Source organism: Strigops habroptila, chromosome 6, assembly GCF_004027225.2.
Source record: "Strigops habroptila isolate Jane chromosome 6, bStrHab1.2.pri, whole genome shotgun sequence".
Taxonomy (NCBI): domain Eukaryota; kingdom Metazoa; phylum Chordata; class Aves; order Psittaciformes; family Psittacidae; genus Strigops; species Strigops habroptila.
This window is the reverse complement of record NC_044282.2, coordinates 14,571,100-14,595,473: the sequence shown is the minus strand read 5'-3', so window position 1 is coordinate 14,595,473 and position 24,374 is coordinate 14,571,100. Positions and strand designations below refer to the sequence as shown.

General features: G+C 40.7%; 1 protein-coding gene and 1 long non-coding RNA gene across 2 annotated transcripts in view; both read right to left on the bottom strand.

Moving 5' to 3' along the window:
* Positions 1 to 20,089, bottom strand: part of CDK19 (cyclin dependent kinase 19) — a 126,370-nt gene extending 106,281 nt beyond the window's left edge. The window contains exons 1-2 of the mRNA XM_030490885.1: positions 19,463 to 20,089; positions 827 to 902 (exon numbers count right to left, since the gene is read on the bottom strand). Coding sequence (XP_030346745.1) covers positions 827 to 902; positions 19,463 to 19,590 — 204 coding nt within the window. The 5' untranslated portion in view covers positions 19,591 to 20,089. The remainder of the gene's footprint in view (positions 1 to 826; positions 903 to 19,462) is intronic.
* A 2,503-nt stretch (positions 20,090 to 22,592) lies between these two features.
* On the bottom strand, positions 22,593 to 23,905 carry LOC115609995. The gene is made up of 2 exons (XR_003992069.1): positions 23,747 to 23,905; positions 22,593 to 23,296 (listed from the first exon to the last, which is right to left on the bottom strand). It is a non-coding gene; the product is annotated as an uncharacterized LOC115609995 (long non-coding RNA).
* Between the last annotated feature and the right edge of the window lie 469 nt (positions 23,906 to 24,374).

Sequence of the window (24,374 nt, the reverse complement as noted above, 5' to 3'; positions counted from 1 at the left end):
AACATACATTTCAACAGCCCTCAGCATAGTGACAGCATTAAAACAATGTAAATATTTCATCAAGCAAGTGCACTGTTGCAATGCAAGAAATATTTGCATTTCAAAATTGTACTCACTCTCCAGCACTTCGATAGTAATGCACAATTTTCAGTTATAAAATAAACACTTAAAGATCAAATTCTTTGCTTCATACACTTAGAAGGAATTACAGGCACTACTGTGCTCAAAAGCATATAATTTCTGAATCTGTTTTTTTGCTTAAGACACATGTAATAAAAATACAATTAAAACTTTCTTATTTTGCTATGAAATTTCTACACACTTAGCAAAACAAGTAAGGAAAGAGGACAACAAACTGTTCTCAGGTACTAAAGAAGAGTAAGCTACCATTAGTCTGAAATAGAATACATTATTAGCAAGCAGACTTGTAATGACAGTTGTAATCTTTCAGAACCTTTTTCCTTCAAGTTATTATAAAAACTTCCTTTCTTAAAAATAAATCTTCAATAAAAAGTTCACATGTATATTCCTCTCAACACATAAAAGCAGATGAAACAAAATTATACCAGGAAGAGGTATATTACCTAGATCTTTCCAGTAAAAAAAAAAAAAAAAAAAAAAACCAAAAAAACCAAAAAAACCCCAAAAAACCCCACCACTATTATTTGGAGAAAGCATTTTAAGAAAAGGTCATGTTTGAATAACTTTCATGCTTGCATACTTAAAGAGAACAGTTAGACAACCTTTATGTTACTTAACTCAGAGAAAATAAAATATTTGTTGAATAATAATGTCAGTAAAAATACTTTCATTTATGCACACTTACTGCAATCTCTCTACAGGCTGACATGGATATCCCTGTACCTTCAATTTGCTTCAGTGCATACTCCTTCTCATCTTTTCTGTACAAACAAAAACAAAACAAAACAAAAAAAAGAGAAATATTTTTAGCTCTGACATATTACAATAATTAATACAAGTTTAATGATTTATCTTAATTTGGTCTGGATCACGAAGCTAAAAAGGCAAACCATTTTTATGCATAAATTACATATATTATTAAAAGCAAGTTTCCTTTTAACACATACTTCAAAAATTCCAAACAAACATAAAGCAACTTTGTTAGCCTATAGCCATTTCTTTCTGAAAGCATACAGATAACTGCAAATGTGTCTACAAAGAACAATTTTCCTGAAATTCCAGGATACTGTCCACTATCATGAAAAAGCCACACAGTAGTATTCCACGCCTGGAAAAATCTCCTAGAAATATCCAGGAACCACAAGGTTCTTACTTAATTTTACAAGCCACTGTCAATCCACTTTTACTCCAGAAATACTGTTCTTTTAAACAAACTATCCTTACTATATAAGCACTGGCTACTGACAGACCCCTTCAGGGCATATGAAACTGTGTACTCTGAAGCACAAAGCTGGAGAGCGTGATAACGTTCAACATGAACATAGTACTATCCTATTAAATAAACACAGTTTGAAGTGATTTAGAGCTAAGACCAACAGAATAAGAAAATTAAGTAGTATCTTGAAGCCCTTGCAATACAATGTAACCAGCTTACTGCCTACAGTACAGTTTTGCAGGATTCAGCTGTCATCAATAGATGTTAAGCACCAATACTCCCAGTGCTGATGCACTCCTGCAGACTCACCAGTTACAAGCAAACAAACCACAAGCCCCCCATCCAAATTCCATATGGCATTTCTGGCAGATTTTAGTTTCCCGTTCTACTAGTCCCAAGCCATTTTGGTTTGTTACATTGAAAAGTTACCTTGAATTCATTTCAGACACTCTAGGTTTTACCTTAAGGCCTGTATCCTGCCCAACATCAGCTTCTTTTCCCACTCTCCTCCAGACCCCCAAAACTCTGAAATTCATTGGACGTGAAGTGGCTGAATGGAGGAATGTGGGGAGAGGATGAGATCAAACAGAAATTAAAGCTGTCGACATGTGTTAGTAACTACAGGTGATCATTATTCCCAATAATTTTCAGTAGCAACTAAACCCACAATGCATACTTATAGTTAACATTGTGCTTGATTCCCATTTTTGAAGCAAAAAAATGACAAGAAAAATTCCAGAGGCATTCTGACTACACATGAAAACTCAGTGCACTGCAAGTTTTGCAAAAAGTAAACCCACGTCGGAAGAAGTAGGAGTCACTCAGCAGCTACTCAGTTCAAACTACGAACTCCAAGTTCTGGGGGCTTTATTCCCCTATGGTAATTAGAATGAAGTAGTTTCATATTGCAGTATTTTAAGCATATAACTTTTGAATCTGTATTCAGAAGATTCGGGGGGGGGGGGCCTCCACCCAAAACTTTTCAAAGGCAAAAGAAAGCCAAAGAAGTTACCATCACTAAAATCAGGCCAAACCCTGCATTAACACCTTACAAGAGTAGTTCACCAACTACACTTTCACAAGTAGTTCGAGCAGTTGGTTCAGAAGTGGACATGTCTGCTTCCCAAGTAGAAGGATTCACCAGAATCTACTGATACAGTAATTGGGATTCCTTCTTTGCTCCCCACTGGGCTGCCCTTTATTTTCATGAATTGGTCATTTGAAAACTTGGCTCAAGATGTGGATGCAAAACCAAGAAACATAACTTTACAGGTAATCAGCTCATACCTTATCTCACAGAAATCAGTTTTATTTTATTAATCAAATGTTTTTATTAATCCAAATGTTAAAGAGTAAATAATAAGTGCTCATCTCCTCTCCTACACGATTCTGCTACCTATGCAGAAGTATGTAAACTGCAAAGTATTAACTCCACAACTCAGATCACTTACTGAGATTGCGAAGACAAAATTATATTGTCTGCAGAACCAAAACCAACTCTGGACATTTAAAATTGTTCATGGCTTTTAAACTATGGTCATGCTTAAAACAGCATGGTACAAAGCAATCCCATGCACACACATAATCTTGAATCCCCAAACAAGGCAGTCACTACAGGACTGCAGTATACCCTTTCTTTTAGCCTACTTAACCGGGGGCACCACCCCGCCAACACGGCTACCCCTGAACTAGTTCTACAGATGCAGACATTGCATTCAGTTACTCAGCCCTTCACTTTACTCAGACCTTCATAGACTGAAGGTCACTGCAGAGACTGAGCATGCCATTTGGCACACACTGCCCTCACAAGCATTGCTTAACACCACTGCCACTGCGAGTCTGTCATCACTTAACAGCCAGCCACTCGACATAGGATTTTAAGATACAAACAAGAAATTATGAAAGATGTTAAAAAAAAAAGAAAAAAACAAAAAAACAAACAAACAAACAATCCAACAACTTAAGGTATTATAGCATGGGAGGGGGAGGGGGGAAGACAATCTCAGAGCTGCACAGAAGATACTTCTAGGACACTGGGGTTTATGAACAATGAGCAAAAATGGGGATAATGAAATACTTACCTAAAATAAATGGGTATCAAGGATAAAGAACTCCAAAGATAAAATATTCTAGATCTCTCAAATTTTATTTTTTTTTTTTTTTTACCAACAGCTTTGGAATCATAGCCTCCTTTAAAGACATATATACCATTTACTTGCTTTGGCAGAAATGCAAGTCTATATGAATACTTTTCCAAAGTTAACTGTTCTTACTATGCAAATATAATAGCTGTTTAAAGTACTTTCCATAAGATTTCCACCAAGTGGTATTTTAACTAAAAGTATTTCCTACTTAACAGTAATCTCAAGATAATCTGAGAAAGAAAGAAATATATTCAAAATTTCAATGCCATGTAATCTGATGAAATATACAATTCAGATTACTCAATAAAATGGTATTAAATGGCCAAAGAAAAATGGTACTAAATGGCCAAAAAATAAAATAATAAGCACTCTACTTACACTTAAAAATTCAATAAATAATGTCAAATGGTGTGTGTGATAGGCAAGTATACTGTTTAACTCCCTGAAGACCTATGCTCTTACAAAACACTTGAGGCAGGGGGAAGTATTTCTACTTCATGTTGAATATACAGGAAAAACTCCAGTAAACTCCGAACACATCTCAAGAACTTGTACAGAATTATATAGCGGGAAAGTTTTCATAAACCCTTTTCTGGCAGATCCTATAGCAGTACATTTTTCACTAGAGAGCAGAGCAAGCATGATAAAGTTTAAAAACCAAACCTGAACAACAACAAAACACACAGCTCGGGTATGAGGCAAAAGGCACCCGATGCTAGGGACAGCCAAGGAGAAGCAAGGTTTGTGTCCATAATCACTTTCATCTGGTCCACAGAAATACTGGCTTGGGAGCAGGCCAACTAACTTCAAGGTCCTGTTGTTGAGGGTTTGTCTGAGGGCCAGAGCAAAAGGCATAGACCAAGGTTTAATCAAGCAGGTTCTATTAAACAGCCAGCCCAGGCTAACAGTGGCAATGTGCTCACTGAATCTGAGATAAAAGCATAGCAAAACAGAACTGAACGGGACCGCTATTCCTTAAGAGGCCATGACTTCACAATCTTTATTAAACCTTTTCGAAATTATGCAGAAGAATTTGCCTTATAAAACAAGCAGTGTCACACCACCACCAAGCATCTCCACACCTCCAGTTCCCTTATCCAAAACTAGGGGTAAAGATTAAAATCAACATTGTTTCCAGTTCTAGAAGCACTACAATTCATGCTATTTTAAGAGGGATTCGCTTTTTACAAAAAATTAAAGTGCTGATATGAGATAGCCCCATCCTGAAAACTTCCTGACTCTCTATTTCAGATTGCCATAGGCAGCATCCAAATGGAAGGGTCCTCATGACTACCAGCAATAACTAAGAACATCCTTCTGTTATAAAAATCCATACCAGTGTAAGGCTATAACTTGGTCTTTGATATTAAGCTTTTCTCCCTCACCAATATATATTCCATTCTGCAATCCCTAAGGTTAACATTTTAATTTGTACCATGCAAGGGAGATTTCTGTCCTCTAGCCCCCCAAAAAAATTTAACTCAGCTGGCTTATGTTCAACTGCAGTATTCAATGCAGAAAACAAAAAAAAGGTTATTACTTGTTCTGGGTAACGCTTTCAGCTTCCATTTTCCAAATGCTTTGAAAAGAACAAAGTAACAAATTCACTTTAGAAGGGTACAGTTCAGAGGACTTTGAATAATTAAAACATTTCAAAGGAGTTAAACTGTCTTAACTATTGCAATTGTACTTCGGAGTGCTCCCATCATATGAGAAACTACTTTACAAACAAGCCAATGCAAAACTAGAAACAACTTAAGAAGGAGGATTTGCAAATAGTGCATGGTTCAAACTATTGTTTTATCCCTATTACTCAAATTTTTAAACTTTTAATGATAGTCCCTCTTGAATTCACAGATATTTTAACATACCTCCCAACTTCAGAATTAATTATGCACGTCAAGGAACTGGCTTGGAAGACTGCAATCACACTGAAGCTACATCTGTATCACATCAGTTAATACAGATATTAACATTACAGTGTAAACTAATAATAACTTTAAGTGCACACTATCATAAATAATGATTAAAGTCCATGTTTTCTTAAACAAATGAAGTGCACCATAAATACATTCCAACACCTAGCTAGAAAAAAGTAACAGAAAGCAACAACAATTCACCCTTCTAAGCAACACTAACGGAATTTAAACATTTGTGACTTTGTAGGACAAAGCCTGGGAACACTGAGTTCAGTGTTCTTCAAACACAGTGGAAGGACAACATTCATATAGGTATCTTGTTATGCTCTAACCACTTTGTTTCATTGCTGCCATGCAGCATAAAGTTAATCACTCAGCAGGAGATCAAGAGGTACAAACTACTCCCTGTGCGCCTCCCCCCCAAAAAAGGCAAAACCATGGCACTGAAGTGCACCTAGAAGTTAACTGAAAAACTGTTCATGGTATCTGGAACATGGCAGCAAAGCCACTAAACTGATCACTTTGAACACTGGTTACCTCATGCAAGCTGCTCACAGATTTAATTCTACACATAGCACATGGCCACAGCTCTTTACAAAGGTAATAGTACCAGCAGAAGTGTCTATGAATGACTGGGAAAAGGGACCTAATCCTTCCCCAAAAAGTGATGAGTTCCTATGCTTTAGTGTATTTTATGCATATAGAAGTAGCCACTAAGCCAAAAGAATTACAAGATCAAAAAAAATCCACACATGGTGTCACTAAGGTACATGTTCTTCAACAGACTAGGAAAGTGATTTTCTTTTATCGTTCTCCTCAAACTATATCAAGCCTTATCCAGTCAGCAGCTCAGCCAGCTCCTTTTCATCCGTGCAGCAACAAATGACAGAAGCTGGGAATCTACGGGTTGATCTTAATCTATTTCCAGAAAACAGTACACATGCTAAATTTCATTGCATATATATTAGTTCATTTTGAGAGGCTACATAAAAACTCAAAATGTGAAACAGTAAGGATAGTAAGCAGAACTTTAAAAGAAATTTATAACCACATCAGCCCTTTAAAAGGTTTGTCTTTCTTCAGCTTCAAGGGCAGCAGTCTGCTGCTCTGCTAAAAAACTTCACAGCAGCCACAAGTTGTTCCTACAGCCCAGTCCCAGGCAAGTTCAATATGACATGGATACCAGAGTTATATTTGGCTGATTTTGGCATGACAAGAATCGATGAAACTAGCAGACTTTTACCTCATTCCGCTATGGTGAAACCATGTCCATGGATCTTGTGCTGCAAACAGAAGAGCACACATGTGTAGAGCAGAGGAAGGGACTCCTCATACAGAAAGATATGTCTGTCACGTCATCTGCTTGAACCTGGGCCTGGACTTTCCTCTTAGTGGCAGGGTGGGAAGCCAACCTCCCCAGCAGGCAATGACTATACAATCTTTAAAAGTTCAGCTTTCATCTTGTCTGAAACAACACCTAAAAGTAAACTTGGGGAGTGGGAGCAAGGCAACAAACCAAATAGGACAGTCTTTACTATGCAATATAAAAAAAGCTGGAGTAAAAAGAGACTCTCCAAGGCTGATCCAGATACACACAAGGAAAACACTTTTTGAAATGGAAACAATATGCCACATTTCATACTGCGTTTCTGAATCTTTTGTCTCACAAAGTCCTTATAATCTCAATTTTCAAAAAGGGCCCTGACTGCTACACAGCTCATTGGTGTCACTGCCTGATGATACCTGCTAAACTCTGCTAGGTCTCCCTCTAAACGTCCCAGGTGACACCAGCTACCTCAGCATATACATACAGTAACACCAGAAGGCAGCACTTTATATTCCATTACCTCCAAGACTTAAGGTTCATACATGAAACCCTTCTGGAGTCTCTGAACACAGCAGTAACAAAAGACAAGTTTGTGTCATTTTAGATGTTACTCTTCTCAAAATGCACTGAACACCAAGCATAGCTTCCTATCTCATTTTCCAATAATTTTATGGACTTGCCAATGTCAAGTACTTGCATAAATGTATGCTCAAAAGAAGGCTAACTCAGGACTCGTAATATAATCTGTGAATTTTTAATACAATGATTTTTTTGTTGTTGGTTTAAAAATAAAAACTTCCAATTAAAAAGGAGAACATTTGGTTGGTTGAAATTAACATTCTAAAATTAAGTCTGCCATAAACGTTTATAAATTGGCAGAGACAGTCAAATATAGAGCAACTGATTACAACAATTAGCCTTTTTTTAAAAATATCTGACTTTCATTACATATGTTATAAGAAACATGCGGCACAACAGCTACACAGATTTTAGCCTGCTGGAAAATCTGGCATATTCCAGCCATATAAAAGAGATCGTATTAAGGGCACCACTGGCATCAGATTATGAATAAACTGTCAGTGTTATCACAGTATATTAGAAAGTGAACTATACCCAGATTTTGTTCTATTACCTACAGAATATCCCCAGGTGTACCTCTAAAAGCCACTGTTGATGTGACTACCCTTCTGTTTGTTTATTCCTCTGTAAACCAGTTTATGAATGCAGAAGGAAATGTGCATGTTAAAGAACAAGACAAGTTCTTAAAGTGATGCTAAGCTACTAGCCATTAAACAACATTTATATTGTGTGCTTCCACAGAGTCTCGCAAAAGATGATAAATACTTTAAAAAAACCATCCAATCTTCACCTATCATAGGTGATGTGTTCTTTATGTATGACAGCTGATTAATAAGACAAAACTGTGAATCTGAGCTAAGATTTACTGTTATTAAAAGAAAAATCTACCCAGCTATAATTTCAATACACTGGGAGTGGGAAGCAGAGGTCTTTTAATAGCAACATGAGGAGATTGGAACTATTACAGAACCATTACAAACAACCTAACTATATCGTCTTCCTTCTTTCCAGTAGTTTCTAATTCAGAAAATTAAAAGCAAATCTTTGTAGCATAGATACCTTCTAACTGTTAACAATAGTTTCAGACTATTTCACAGTCACAACCACAGATCTTTAAGACCTCTGTAATATCAAATCATTGGCAATTTTACTAACCTTAATCTCATTAAAATTTAGTGATAAAATTTACACTATAATAACAAAAACTTTGAATTTGTAAGGAAAGAGAGCACAATTTCAGTTAGTGCCACCCTCACCCCAAATCTATTGTTGAAGATTCACAGAGACCTCAACCAGCTACAAGGCTGCTGCCATTGCTAAAATTAAGACTGGCTCTAAAATATCCTGAGTGACTGAGAACTGTGAATTTCATACGAATGAGTTTATTTTATAATAGATTGGCATAAGCAGATTTGACAGCCTGTTTATAAAGGTAAAAACTGAAGTGTTCACATTAAATCTTGAAAGCTGTAAAATTATTCTGCTGCTCCAGGTTAATTTCTTCCAGCATCTGCTACACTAAAGCAGAGGATAGAGCTGTACCTGATCTTATAGACAGGCTTAATTACAGATAATGAATAGATTAAGGAAATACCTCTCTTCCAGAAAAGACACTGCATGCAAGGATTTGTTACTTTAAAATAAGGAATAGCAGCAGCAAGGAAAAAAAAAATACCTCTTGAATAAAGACAAAACAAACTTTTATTTATCAGCGAATTATGTATCAAGGCCACAGGCACAGGGACATCTAGACTACACCAGAGAAGAATTTGCCATTTGTTTCATAAAACCACTTATAAGAAGAATGTTTGTGACTAACTATAAAAGTCAAGAACATTAGCTGTCTGTTTTCCGTCAATTTATAACCATAGGTCCTAAACTATACTGTAAAACCATACTGTAAGTACACAGTCCAGCTCAATGTGCACCACATCCCTTTCTCAATAGTGTTAAATCTGGCTAAGTACTGCAGCTTTGAAAGGTAGGAAATTACTATTAAATCACCAAATATTAGGAAGCCTGTATTTCTTTGGGGTCTTTTTGGTGAGAACCTGATTGAAACACCAAATGCAGATTTTTTTTCTAAATCTTTATCAAGCAATAAGCTAACCTGTAGCAGAAGAAACAAATTTTGACTCAATGCAAGACCTATCAGAAGGACAATTGCCTAAAAAATGCAGTTATTCAACTTTCCTTTTCTAGCTCACGACATAATCAAATGCTTCTTATAAAGCACATGGAAAACCTACATTTATCAGAGACCTGCCACACAATTTCTGTTCTTCTTTTCCTTCAGACTTCCCAACTCAAATGATCTGGTGCGAATTCAGTTCTTGTAGCCAGACCTACATGAAAGCTTACCAACACAATGTGCATGTAATTTTTAGTTAACAAACTAGCCTTTGGATACAAAAGCTGGCACCCAAATCATGAGTAAGCAGCAGCACCCAACATTCTGCAGGGCCAGAGTGAGACAGAGCACATTTGTGACAATTGGAAAGTTGCAGAGTTGAAAAAACACCCTCACAAGAAGGCATAAGGACCAGAATCAAATTCTACAGAGTCATGATGAGGTCTAATGGAATTCAGTCTGAAATGGTGGGGGAAAAAAATAAATAAATAAAATTAAATTAAAAAAATCACAATTGGTAATTAAGATTTCCACTTTTTTTCCTCATTTCAATGTCAGGTGAATAGGATTTCACAAAGTTACAGATGTCTATTCCAGCCACTAAGAGAGTCTTCCTACCTCCCAACAACAAACAAGGTCTTTATTCAGCAATCATTGTATCTGTTCGTAGGGAATGAAAGCCATGTTCTGCTTCCTTTGAACTTTAAAACTTCATGCTCCATAGTCAGAACAGGCTTCTCTTGAGCTCCTTCTGTAGTTTAAGAGCATCACTTGGATAAACTTTTACAGTGATTTTTTTTTTCCCCACCACTGAAATCACGGTAAAGGTAGAATAAATGGCATTCAACTTGTAACAGTCTTCTGGTTGTTCAGAACCGAGGACCAAATTAAATTTAGTAATTTGTCTGCCTTTGTTCCTCATTTGGAGCATGACAGAACTGGGCAAAGGAACAACTAGTCATCCTGTACAATGAGTGGTTTTAATTAAAAGGTATGAAAATAAAGCTAACTTTGAAGTCTACAGCACCCTTGAGAACATGGCAACAACTCGTACAGGAACTCTGTTTCAGGAATACACACATTCGAAGACACAGGCTGAAACCCACTGTCAGCTGCACTAACAATAATGAACCAAGGCAACAAACATGGCATTTTGAGTAAGCACGGTGTTGTATCTTAGCATGAATCTGTGATAATCCATGGAAGTACTAACAGGGATAAGAATTTTCTCTAAACACCTCTGAATTTGCAGAATTCATAAGATAAGAAGTAAGCATCTCTCAAAACAAACTACTTGGGAGTGAAACGATAAATTTCATGCTGGTAGAATTCCATACGCGAGTGGCCTTTGTATCAACAGATCTCTTCAGGCACTCAGACCCCATGACATACAAAATAGATGGGAGAGTCAAGCACAACTGCAGCCGGAGCAGAGTCCCAGCATTACCTGTGTGAATGCTTCCAAGTGCTCTAGTAGACAGGATAAGAAAGGAGGGACAAAAAAAGGCAGAAAACCTTCCAGCCACATGAAAAGGATTTACTTTCCTGAAATTAATGCACGAGGAAATCAGATACACTGCTTCAAAATAATCAAACACACCTCTGGATGTAGTTTCAATTCCAGCAGATCTAGCTCCTGCCTCCAAGTCAATTGCTTATAACATTTCTTTTCACTTGACTATAAAATGAAATCAACAGCATCTTCTACTGAAGTTAGCAGGGGATGAACAAAAAAAATAATCATACCACACATGAGGCCAAATTTATGGCAACACATGTTTGAAGCCATACTGTCTTGAGACTGCCCCCAGTTCACACCTGTGCTCTTTGTTAGCCCAGAACCCTTACCCTTAAGCGAGCAATCCAGTACAGGAAGCACATGCAGGAATCTATAGCTGTTGCTTTGCCTATTGGAAAGCTTGACCTCGGTATGGTTTCATCTACGAGATTAATAACCCTAGAATATTTCAAGATCATGAATTTTGTAAAAAACAGATGACAACTGAGGCAGAAACAAGGAGTTATGCAGTAGTGTCATCGGAAAATATTTATTTAAAACTGCTAATCGCAGGAAAGACAGAAGCAAACATGTATAATGCCCTTCAGAGATCCACTACTGCAGTAATCTCAGCTCCTCCAATCTTTCTCACATCCAGAAATTTCTGCTTTCCAATATTAAAAAAAAAAACAAAACAAAACAAAAAAACACCACCCACAAAAACCTACATCAACCAAAAAACCCAACCCGCACTTACAGACAGCAATTTCGCAAAGGTGAGTTACTATTATTTCTGCAACACTCCTTCCCTTTCAGACAGTCTTATTAAATACACTAATATTCCACAAATTCTCAAAAAAACCCCACTGCTGGATGAAAGAATTGTGCTCCCACAGACAAGGCTAAGAAAATATTAATGAGAAATTCAGATACAGAAGTTAAGTACTACTTAAAGACTTTCATGGGATTTTGTTAACAGCTAATTTTGATTTAAAAGGTTTGCTGTATTCTTCCTTCTTGAATCTGTTGAGATAGCTGAAGTTCACAAGAGTATAATAATTTCTAATATCAGCACAAGTAGCATTTTTATCTGTCAGCCAGATCACTTACAGTCAGGTGACGCATGTAAACCAAGTCTCCAGAGCAGGAAGGTCTTTTATAAACCTAAATTATTTAGATGCATGACACTTGTAAGTCAAGTCAAAACAGACTCATCAGGTTTTGTATTTGCTATACAAGTAGAACAAGAACTGTTCATTTCCTAAAGTCACATGCTGAGTTAGCCAATTTATTCTAAAAGCAGTTGTCCTGGACCAGTTTCAGCATTCCTTCAGGCAAACACACTGTTATTGAAACAAATAAATCTTTTTTAAGTTCTAATACTTTATTTCAGTAAAAGAGAATATAAAATTGCAGCCTGCGTCAGTTCTCAAATGCCAGCAAAGCAGCTCAAGAAACAACATATATTTGAAAGCAAAATGTAAGATCTGCCAATCACTTATGCTGACAGTACCTTCCTTGATCATACCCATAGACCATATCATCTCCTGAACTGTACGTTAAGCAGCAGTGAGCACATGCAAACAGAATCTTATTTCACAACATAGAACTCGGCAGTTAAAAAGAGAGGGGAAAGACTTGGGTCAGAAGGCATCTATGCAAATCATGAGCTTGATTAAGTCCACAGAAGAGGCAAACATACCATTTCAGTAGGTATTTTCAAAAGATATGGGAAAATTTAATGTTACTAACAAATCTTTAGTGAAATTTGGTTAGAACATTCCACAGAAATTCTGGTTACTTATGCAAACACAACTGTAGCATTCTGAATCACGGCAATTTCTGGGGCTTGGGGTTTTTGTTGGGGGTTTTTTTTGTTTGCTTTTAAATCACGCATGATGTGAAAATACTCATTTTAAACATGAATTTATGAAAGAAACTTTACAACACTTCTACCTACAACAGACTGGATGACCCAGAAGTACACCGACATACTAAATTTCTGTGCCAGGTAGTTCATATGAGGAGTATTTCACTTCTGAACTAGCCCCCGTTCTACCTTGCTTTGCATCCTCTTACCAAGTAGGGGGCAGAAATGACTCTCTCCTTCCCCTTCAAGCTCTTACTTCCTTTTCCTGCAGCACTATTACAAAACTCTTAACCCCCTCACCCTGTAACAGGAAACTTCTTATCCTCTTCATCTCTTAAAAAACACGAAACACTAAATCTTGAGAGGTTTTCCCTCACAGCTTATTATGGGCTAATTTATGCATGAGTCTTCCTCTGCAAGTGTGGCAAAAAATTTTGATCTGTTTGCCTCTCGAATGTAACCTCTTCTACATCTCATCACCCACACTCACCTCCTTTCTTCTCGAGCTCCTACCACTACCACAATACCTTCATGTTTGCCACATGAAGCCATGGGAGAGACTGTATGCAAGAGTCTGTGGGAAGCACAGAAATTACCCTATCACCACTTGCACTATCCTCTTGGGCAGGAAGCAAAGCCATAGTATAGTTGCACTAGCAGCTCTCAGTAAAGCACAGTTATAAAATACTAATGATCTCTTCCTAGACTGGGTATTTTTATTAGAATGCATTGCAGGCAACTAGTCAGACAGGTCTGGGTTAGTTCTGCTGCTCCACACACACGAGCACTCAGTGCTAACAAGTGTTTTCAGGATTTGCAGGTTTGTCTAGTATTTAGGTTTACTTAACTATTGAGACATCGTAGCAAAGCATGAATGCCTTCAGTCATTTTACCTTCCTCAAGATAGTGAGTTTCATCAAGGAAAAAAAAAATAAGAAAGCGGGAAGAAAAACATAGCTCTTCAGACACCATCACTGCTAGAGACTTTGCTGCAGAGAAAGGTTCAGGATCAAATACACTGCTTTCTGACTTGGGTCAATATTTCTGTAATTTAGCCTGTCACAGGAACACTCAAATTACTTACATTCAAGATAATCTTCAATAGAGGAAATAAGATGTAAATACATAAATTATTATAGAATCTTAAATATCTTACAAGTATAAACTTGTACTGGTACACTCCAGATTCACACTCAAGAGAGTGTAATCTTTGCCACATCAATGAGTTGCCTCCCTTTTAACAGTAAATGTAATGGCAGTACTCATATTACCATTCTCCTATGATTTTACCGCCAACATTGTTCATTTGTAGCATTTAGTCAACTTGAGTGCAAGTTTCGTTTCCTGACACACTCGTGCTATATGACTTCAGTAAGTGCTGCAGAACAACAATCTGGGGAGAACGGTACACAAATTATTGCTATATGTATACTGATTTAGGAGATTAAGCAGATTAGCTTAGCCTCTTCTACACTCAAAGTTTTCTACCACCACAGTGATCTTAGGCGTTAAGTGTGACCAGATGCAACCTCTGAACAACATAACGATACTAGCAGAAACCCCAACCACAGCAAATCGCCCCAGGAGAAAGCCTGTTTTTCCAATAGAGCCATGCCTCACAACACACTACTTTTTCTCTCTTCATCAATATTTTTCCAATTCTGCTCCAAAAAATAAGATTCATCAAAGAAAAAAAACCAAAACCAAGCAAAACGTTACATGGCCAGGACCACAGTCAGCATTCCTAGGTTGGATGATACGCTTGCCTTGGCTATGTACTTCATCATCCTTTCTCTTCCCATGCCCTAACTTTCACTCGACTCTTGTGTGGACTTAGATGCTGTAAGCTCTTCAAATCCACATTAAGAACTTTACATTAATGCTTCTGCACACCGGCATTAGTCCAAGATGGAAAACAGACTCTCCTCTTCAGTTGCAAGCTTTTAGTACTCGAAAACTGGAGGCAAAAGATGGAAAGAAGATTTTATTTGTCTCCCTCCTCCTATGCCTGTACTTTACAGTGATGTTTTTGGATTTGCATTACTATTGCCCGATTTCCAAAAGAGAATTCCATATTTGGCAGCTAAGGTGAAGCCTGGTTTATACCAATTCTCTTGTCAGATTACTTCACTGTTAATGTATTTGTATCTTTCAAATGGTTACAAATCATCCTTTTTTTTTTTTTTTTTTTTTTTTTTTAAGAAGTGTATTACTGTATTAGCATATAAACCTACACGCTTCATTCAGCTGATACGTTGTACAATACAGGGCAGTGCCAGACCTTTCAGACTTGCCAAAGGATAACATGTCAGGAGGCTCTGCCAGGGCAGCACGAGCTGCTGAGCAGGAGAGGAGCTTTAGAGCTGCCCAGGGTACAACTCCTGGCATTTCTGATGGCATCATCGTGGAAGCTGGTCGCTCTGTAAGTCTACCATTCCCTCCATAACAAGATTAAAAAGCACATACCTGCTTTTTAAAAGGCACTTTGAAACATACAGATTAAAAATATTACCTATGTAGATACTTGGAAAGAAAAAAAAAAAATATTTTATTTTAATAAACCCAATCCCAGTTTTGAGTCAAAGAAAGATATAACATAACCATAGTGTTTGAGAAAGCAGCCAGCTCAGCTGTTTGTTTAAAGGTAAGCAGAAGCAGCAATAACTGGAAAGGTATTATTCACATGAAGATTTCAGCTTTTTGCAAGCGTTACATCTGCTGTCGCTGCTACATAATGAGGAACAGAGTGGCCTATTTTCTGTTTGACTAACATCCCGTTATTCCTTGCACGCTCCTGACTAACCAACAGCAGTATCTTTTCAGCTTGCTGACTCATCCAAACATTCTCCTGCAGGTGAGCTGACATCCTGGTCAAGGAACAGAAATACTCTGTAGTGGCCTGGACTGACAGACTGATCTTTCCCGAAGAGTAAAGGGAAATAATTCAGGCACGTGCATCAACCCTCACTTCATCCTAAAAATTGCCTCTCATATGATGAGGAGATACAGGAAATGAAACAACTAAGCACAACATCGTGGCTTAAACTGGGATCAAAGAAGTGGCAAGGAACTTAATGAGGAGAGGTCAAAAATAACATTTTCCTAACTGTGACTGGAAAAATCGCATTCTTTGTTTTACTGGACAAACGTGAACAAGTGTCAAAAAAAGTCAGCGAAAGCCGACATGACGTTTTGAGACAGCACACACACACACAAATTCTAAAAGATTTTCCAGCTACATAAAAAGCTGGAAACTTCACACTGACTACTGAACTCCAATCATGAGGCTTATTATCACTATTTCCCCTGCTCGAAGCCTCTGGTCCAGTTTTTGTGTTCACCGAAATAAACCTCTTTTTTTATTTTAGCCTTTCTGGACTACAAAGATATTAATGAAAACTTTTGTAAACCCAGGTGCCTAATTTAGGTAATACCTCCAGAACTTATCAGACCACACAAATACTACTGAAGTAAATGGAAGCTGCAGGTGCTCGACATCTTTAAAAATATACTCATGCAGTACATGCAAATGTCACACCAACATTGTTCAAATCTGCCTACGAAAAAAAAGAACAATAATTTTAAACTGTCATAGAAATCAATCAGCTCACTAGAAACATGCCCAAATAATATTCTACTCCAGGCTGAAAAAGCCAAACTAAGCTGTTACTTTGTCAAAAAACTGCTTTTATGCCCAAGCCATTCACGGAGATCTAAGCAATGCAACCACTTTTTTACAAGCATTCTATCGAGCAGCTTGCCAAGCTCTGTATAAACACATTTTACTATTTCATAAAATTTATACGCCAAGTTTTTGAAACATGAAGTGACAGGCTCTCAGTGGAATTTCTACAGAGCTACGAGGCTCTTATTGCCTTCAGCCCTCCTGAGACTGTAAATTGACTATAAGAAGCAAGTAACCAGGATCTTTTTCTTTTACACAGGAATGCCTTGCAAACTTGAAATACTGAAACAGTCTCTATGATAATCGGCCAAAGAAGAATTCCTTCACATGAGGCTCAAAATCCCCCAGTGACCAGCACACTATAAATATGCAGCATTACTAGGTTTCTGTTGCCAGCAGTGGAAAAAGTTTCTCTCTGCTATTAAAGACCCCTTAAAGTGAAGAACTAATACTAAATATCCTCCACCCCACAGAGATATTTTAGCTGGATATTTTCATAAGAAAATCACCTTATCTCAATGATTTAGGTTGTTCTATAATATTCGTCTAACTTGCTCACTTTTTGCTTTTACCCAAAGTTACACAAAAGCAACTAAGAGCAAACTCACCAGTGTCATAAAAAGAAAACCCAAATGAAGGGAGAATAACCTAGTTGGCAAGCTTCATGAAGTAAAACCTCTGAGTATACAGTACAGTTGCATTTGTGCCATATCATATCACATTTCAATCTATCTGCCTACTGAAACTTTGCACTTTCTTTACCAGACAGTTTTCTTACGGCTCAAGGTCTCCCTTTGATTATTGCCAGCCCTGAGAGATTAGCTATCTTTTTTACCATGTTTACTTTTGCTTTACTATCCGTTTGCATTTATAACACTACTATCATCGTAGGGATTCTGAATACACGTCCTTTATGGTGCTTTGCAATATCAATGCAATTCTTGCAACGGCTTTCCATTGCCAATGATTGAAATGAAACAGATATGTCAGAAACAGACATCTTTCTTTCTTCTCTCCGCCCCCCCGCCCACCCCCCCACCCCCCCGGTAAAATGACAAACCCAAACCTCTGCCTCTTCTATGCTGTTCTTACAAGCAGCAATTTTAGGATTACTATCTCAAAGAACACAAAAAGAAAAAAAAAAAACCCGACACATTTAACGAGTATTTTTGGGTGTTTTTATTACCACTTCCTCTCATATATATAAATAATATAAACAAATGAAAACTTAAAAAAAAAAAGAAGACACAACTACTAAACCCACAAATATTAGAAGACCTCAGTGGCAGCTGTGATACCCAGGAAAGATTTAACATTCCCTTTTCAATTTAGCTATGCTCTATTATCCTTAAGGTTGCAAAGCAAGCTAGTCAGAATCAGAGCTCATTTTCCAGCATTTAATCCTCCACCTGACTTAGTGTGCTACCTTTCAGTTACTAATCACTTTGATACTACATCTTCTTAACTCAAGCGTTTAAATTTTGAAGACACACATGAATGCAATTTACTCCTACAGAAAAATCCCTGGACTTCTCTATTAATCTAAAACAGCAGCATTCCATTAACCACTTCCAGAATTCTACTGAAAAAAATTGCCAATTTTCTATATTTGGTCTTTTCTTCTCCAAAGTTTCAGCTGCCTACAATGGAAGGTTTCTGCTCTTTGGCTTTCTGTTAGAAAGGCAATACCTCCGATTTGCAAGCATATTTTGTCGAACTTCACAGTATCCTTAGAACACTTCTATAAATACAGTCCATGTTTGTGCACTGTCCACACACAACAGTGAAAAAGCGCTTAATGGCTCTTCTGAAAGAAAAGGGTTGTATCTGGAACCTGCACCTGAGTGAGAGCCTTACTCAGGCCTCAGGACTGCTCCTCTTCAGTGGCTGCACCAGCCAAGCAATCCCAAACTGCAATCTGAGTTCTCCATTGCTCTCTTAACCACAGTACAGAGAAAAAGGCATCCACGGTTCACCTACCCCATGGTGTCAGCTGTCTTCTCCCAGCGGGAAAGAAGGAAGCCTGGCTTAGCCAACATACATGAGCTCAGTGGCTAAACGACCTCTCAGGATCTAGCCAGTAGCCACGTATTTGGGGACATGGACAAGTGCCATGCTCTCACATGGGAAATGGGTGCTGATAGAGACACACCTCCTGCACACCTGTGTATAGGTACTGACAGGTGCTGCCAGCTCTGCCTGTTGGAGCCTCCCAGACAGGCCACCAGGCCAAGCCTGCCAGACTCTGTGTGCAGCCTCGTACTTGGCACCAGACCAGGAACCAACATGCTCCCAGGGGCTTCCTGGACCACTTGGGTGCATCGGCCTGAACGGGAGAACCCAGGGAGAGGCGGTCGGCAGTCAGGTGCTCCTTGCATCAAACTTGCTCGTTTCTCAATGCCCTCCCAGCAAGTTCTTAGAGCAGAACGCCAAGGCACGAGCGCAGTCACACAAAAGACAAAAGCCATGACCTGAAGCCCGGTATGAAAACCAAAGGTGACCCCACCGGCACAGCCTGCTGACACAGCACCCCTTGCCCGCTACACCGGCATTAGGAGCGCGGCAGATGTACAGAACAGGACGCGCCACCTCGGCCTCGGTCACGGCCGGCAGGACGGAGGGCACAGGCGGGGGGTACGGCGGGGCAGCCCAGGGTCAGGGCCGGCCGAGCTCCGTTTCCCCTCACGCGTCGCCAGGGCTCGGCGGGCACCGACCAGCGGCCGCACACGCACCGCTGGGCCGCGGGCCGACCCCCCCCCGGGGCCAGGGCACCGGGGGCCCGCTCCCGCCGCGGGGCGGGGGCTGCCTGGGCGGGCTCGCGCTCTGGCCCCCGCGCGCTGCCAGAAACTTTCCGGGGAGGGGAACGGAAGAGGGCACCGGCGAGAGGAGGGTTTGGGGGGTGCTAAGGGAGGAAGGGGGGGCCCCGCCGGCCGCTTTCGGCGCGGCCCTTACCCGTCCTTGCGGCGGGCCTTGTAGACGTGCCCGTAGGTGCCTCTGCCCACTTTGCAGCCCTCGTACTCGAACAGGTCCTCCACCCGCTCGCGCTCGGCCGCCAGCTTCGACTTGAACTCGTAGTCCATGTCTCACCCATGGGCGGGGAGGGACGGGCAGGGGACACGGCGGCCGGATCAGCACCCCCGGCTGGCAAAGCCCCCTCCCGGCGCCGCCATTTCCGGGGCTCGGCGGGCGAGCGGGGGGTTGGAGGGCGGGCGGGGGGGCGGTTTGTTTTTGTTTTGGTTTGGGGCTTTTCGGCGGGGGGAGGGGGCGCGCTCCGCCGCCACCCGCTTCAACTGGGCTCCTCGCGGCGCGGCGCGCGGGATGCCGGGAGTCGTAGTGCGGCTGCGGGAGCCGGCCCCGGCGACGCGGGCGGGATGCTGTGGCGGCAGAACTACAACTCCCGGCATGCCCCGGGACGCCCCGGTTAGGCGGCGTCTGCGCACTGCGCTCCCGGGAGACACCGAGCGTTTCAGCGGCCCCTGGGAGCTTGCTGACTCTTCACGTTGCAGGCAGAGGCGGGAGCGGGGAGCGCGGCCGGGCTCGGCGCCTCTCACTGGGAGGGATGGAGACCGTGCGCCCCGCCGCCGCTGGGCCTCGCCGCGCACGCCGGGCTGCGGGGCGCTGAACAGTGCGGCACCTTGTTTATCTCGCGACCTGCCACTCATGGCCAGGCCCCGCCCCCTTTCTGGATGCTGCCCTCTGATTGGTCAATCTCGCTCCGCCCCCGGTGGGGCTGCGGCGTTGGGGAAGAGCCACTGCTGGGTTGAGGGCGGGGGCGTGGCCCCGGGAGTGGCGGTTGCTGCCGGTGACAAGCGGCGCGCGGGGGCGGCGGTTGGGCCACGTCCGGTGCCGGCAATGCTCGGGCCGTGCCCCCCCCCCCAGAGCAAACGGCTCCTCGGCCGAGCGGGGGCCTCGGCGCGGCCCCGGCCCCGGGTATGCCGGTCCGGCGGGGCCGCGCTGCAGGCCCACGGCCGTTTGGAGCCGAACTGGAAGGAGGAGCGGAAAGCGGGAGTAACCTTTGTGTGGCTGCGGTTCCATGTTGGAAACACGGATCCTCGCAAGGCGGATGGATGTAGCCAGGCGCTGCTGAGTAAAACGGTCGTTCACAGTGGGGATCGCAGGGACAGGTTACAGTGTTTGCATCCAAATACGAACTCGGGCTTATTGCTGAGGCTTTCTGATGTCAATACAGCAAAGCTATGTCCCTTCGGCCCCAAGCACAGAGCTTTTAGCCAAACATGATGCTGCTTTCAGGTTCAGATTTCATGCTAAGTATTTTGAGATGATAGAAGTACTTAGGCATTTTGGAATTACGTCTGTCTCATTCAGGTTTTTCTTAGTGAAAAACATCACTCTCTGCAAGCTTATTTGCATTATAGAACCACCATACAGAGCTAGCAAAATACCAAGGTTATATCCTGTCATACAAGCAAGTAATAATCCCCACCTTCTGTATTCAACCTTGGCTAATAACAGCAGCAAGTAAAGGAAATAGAACGAAATCAGAGAAGGGAAGAGTAAAACCAGAGGCTGTCCATATACAGAAACCATCTCGGTCATCACCTGCCCAGCCAGCACTGGTTACTTAAATGGAAAGTTCTTCCACTGCCTGACACACTGGATGGGAGGGGTAAGCGAGCTGCTGGGAAGCTGTCAATGCTGACAAAGCAAAGGGAGGGGTCAGCTGCACTACGAGGTAAGGTACTATATATGATTACTACTGCATAGCTAAGCCATGAGGTCCTAACCAGAAGTTTGTTTCTCAAGCAATGGCAGAAGGAGTGTAACCATTTTGAAGTGATTATTTCCTCCAGCAGGTAATAGATGATTCAGAATTTCCCTTGTGCCAGGTAGATAACAACTGAAATTCTCAGAAAACTTAATCACTCCTTTACCAAAGTAATATTTCCCAGAGAACTACGAGTGCTTTTCTCTGCAGTTGTGGGTACAGAACAAGGCCTGATCATGAGCTGGCAAATTTCCTGAACACAGGAGAGAGAACACCATTGATCTTTCAGTGTCAACATTAAAGACATTTGCTAAAGTTAGAGCTTTAAATTTTGCAAAGTGTTCACATCTTTGGTCACCTAGTAATCAAAGCCAACACTGAGAAGAAAGGGACACAGACTTAAAAGGGCAAGCATGTAGCTGTAGAAGGTTATGCTACCCAGATATATTCATTCAGTCTTCAAGTCATTAGGAATAAGGACTACCTTGCTGTTGGTAATAAACTCTTCAAGTATTTCCCATTGCCCTCTTGGACCAAAAAAATAGCTGTTAACTGCCCATTTTCATCACTAAGGTTTTCGTTTTCTACCCTTACAATTCCACCATATAACAACAAGATTGTTGTTTACTGTAATTCATTGTATGTCCACAGCACTGGTGAGAGAGGGCTAATGGCACCCCTGGTTATGAAAGCCCAGCTAGGCTGGCATTTGTAAGCCAAGACAGCTTAATTTCCCTCTACCCTATGCTACCCAGCTCCCTAGTGTTGTAAGCAGCCAATTTATCCTTTCTTCCATAAACTGATCATTATCAGTAAGAATTTTGGCCTTTGTTGGTGCTGCTAAGAGGCTGTCCGAGAGAAACCTCTCTAACAGCTGGAAGCCTTTTTAAAATTTCAAACGTACATTTCCTGTGACCAGTCCACATCCATCTTTTCTTCCTCTGCAGATACTGTCCTGAAGTAGCCTTTCCCGCTCTCCTGTGTGTATCCCCTGCCAAAAGTATTTATAGATAGCAATCTCACCCCCACACAGCCTTTATTTTGCTGGACTAAACAAACCATGCTCTTCTCATCCCCCTCAAGAGCCGCCCCAGCAGAAGCTGGCCTGATGCAAAGCTAGTTGTGGGAAATACAGAACATGATCTGTGCCCTGGTTCCTGGTCTCGTGAGACAGCCCTGCTTCTAGTTTCTGAATCCTTACATTGGCCACATAAATGCCATTGAAAGTGTAGAATCAACTAGGCAGCTCCAAGTGTAGGCCATCTCAGAGCCAGTAGGAATGAGGCTGCCTTCCTACAGAATGCAAAAGTTTTATCAATCCATGGTTAAAAGATGGAAAATGGGCACATTTGTTTTTTCTTGAGGTTGGAGCACATGGCAGGATCCCACTTCAAGTTCACAAAGGTGGAGAAAACTCTTTATGTGGGCACATGCTGTCAGGCCTATCCGAGAACAGCTGCCTGGCATCTCTTCTCCAGGTGGTTCCCAGAGGAGGAGCAGTGGCAGGCAGCCATTTACAGAGCAGAGGTGAACCTTTGAACAGTGGCAACTGGGGTGAGAGAAGGAGGCAGAACAGTATCATGACATAACCATTGGTCTTCCATGTTTGTAGAATGGTTGCGACAGCGGTAATACATATTTAATAGCGTTCATGGAGGTTTTTAAAGTGGCTTATTGTATTATTCGATTCTAGTCAGAAGAGAAATTACTGTGACATTTTTAATACGTAATGCCCTATCATTTGTTAATTGTGCTGATGTAGAATGTCTGAGTAGCCCCACCAAAGAAAATAGAAAATGACAGGCTTGCAGATTGCAAGCATGATGTTTTTCAGCCTGCCAGCCTAACTGAAGCTGCTGGGCTGTTGCTCATTCAAATCACCAATTCTTCTGAATGTCAAGTCACTGCAGTTAAATAGTTCCCAGACTGTTGGAGAGAAAAGGTGTTTCAAGCAAGCCTGAAAGTTGAGGAATTGAATATTCTCACCAGTTCTCTGGTGACCAGAATTCTCCAAGACAGTGGAGAATTATCTGTCTCCAAGACAGATAAGACATGAATTTCTAATGCAAAAAAAAAAAAAAAAAAAAGAAGAATTTGATCTTTAACACTTTAGTATCAAGCAAGTAGCACACACAGACCGTTTTTCTTCTTTGCAGATTGCCCTGCGTGTAAAATACACTGGTTTATTTTCTTTCCAGCTTGTCTTAACTTCATTCCTTGGCTTGTAAAGTTGTATTTTCTGTCATATGCAGTCTCTTACAGTTCTCTCTTCATATATTAGTGAGACCAAAAAATACGTGTGGGTTTTGTTCTGTTTTGTTTGGGGTTTTTTTTTTAATTTTTCTAGGCCACATCTGGAAGTATTTGCACCTTTTCTTAACTTACTCTCTCTGTAAGCTCTTACTTGTTAATCCAGTGGGAAATTTGGGCTTCTCAGGGATCAAGACAGCATTTTTCCAGCAGATCTTGAGTGGGGCACTTGTAAACATATGCAAACAGTGTTTACTTACATCGGTCACATTTAAGCTGATGTTGCTTCACTTAAGAGTGGAAGAATAAATCTCAGAAGTCTGAAGAATAAGAGTAGAGAAAATTTACAGTGAATATGGGTCTCACATGAACTGTCTTATCATCTTTACAGAAGCAGAGAGAAACTAACAGTTCTATTCCAAGAAATGTAGAAATATACTTGGGATTTTTAAACATATTACTGTGAGAGTGTGAAGAGCCTAATGAAAGTGGGACAGTATACCAGGCAATTTCTAGTAGGGATAGATTAGAAAATCTTCAACTGGCTGTAAGTTCATGCATTATCATTCCCAGTAAAACTCTGAATTTTAGAATCTTTTATGTCAATTAACTTATAAACACCTATCATAAAAGTATTAACATTATTCTAGAGGTTTAGAATACAATAATACATAACTAAGAGGCTCTACCAAGATTTTATAGTTAATCGAGAGAGTATGCTAGGAACAGAAAATAGGAGTCCTGACTTCTGCTCTGATTATATAATTATTTGGCTAGCTGTGTTTTTGTTTTTGTTTTTTAAATCATTTTTATAGTACCATAATCCAAACAGTACTAAAATAGAAACCTTGTGCTGCTTTTCTTGAGTGTAATCCAAGAACCTGGTCG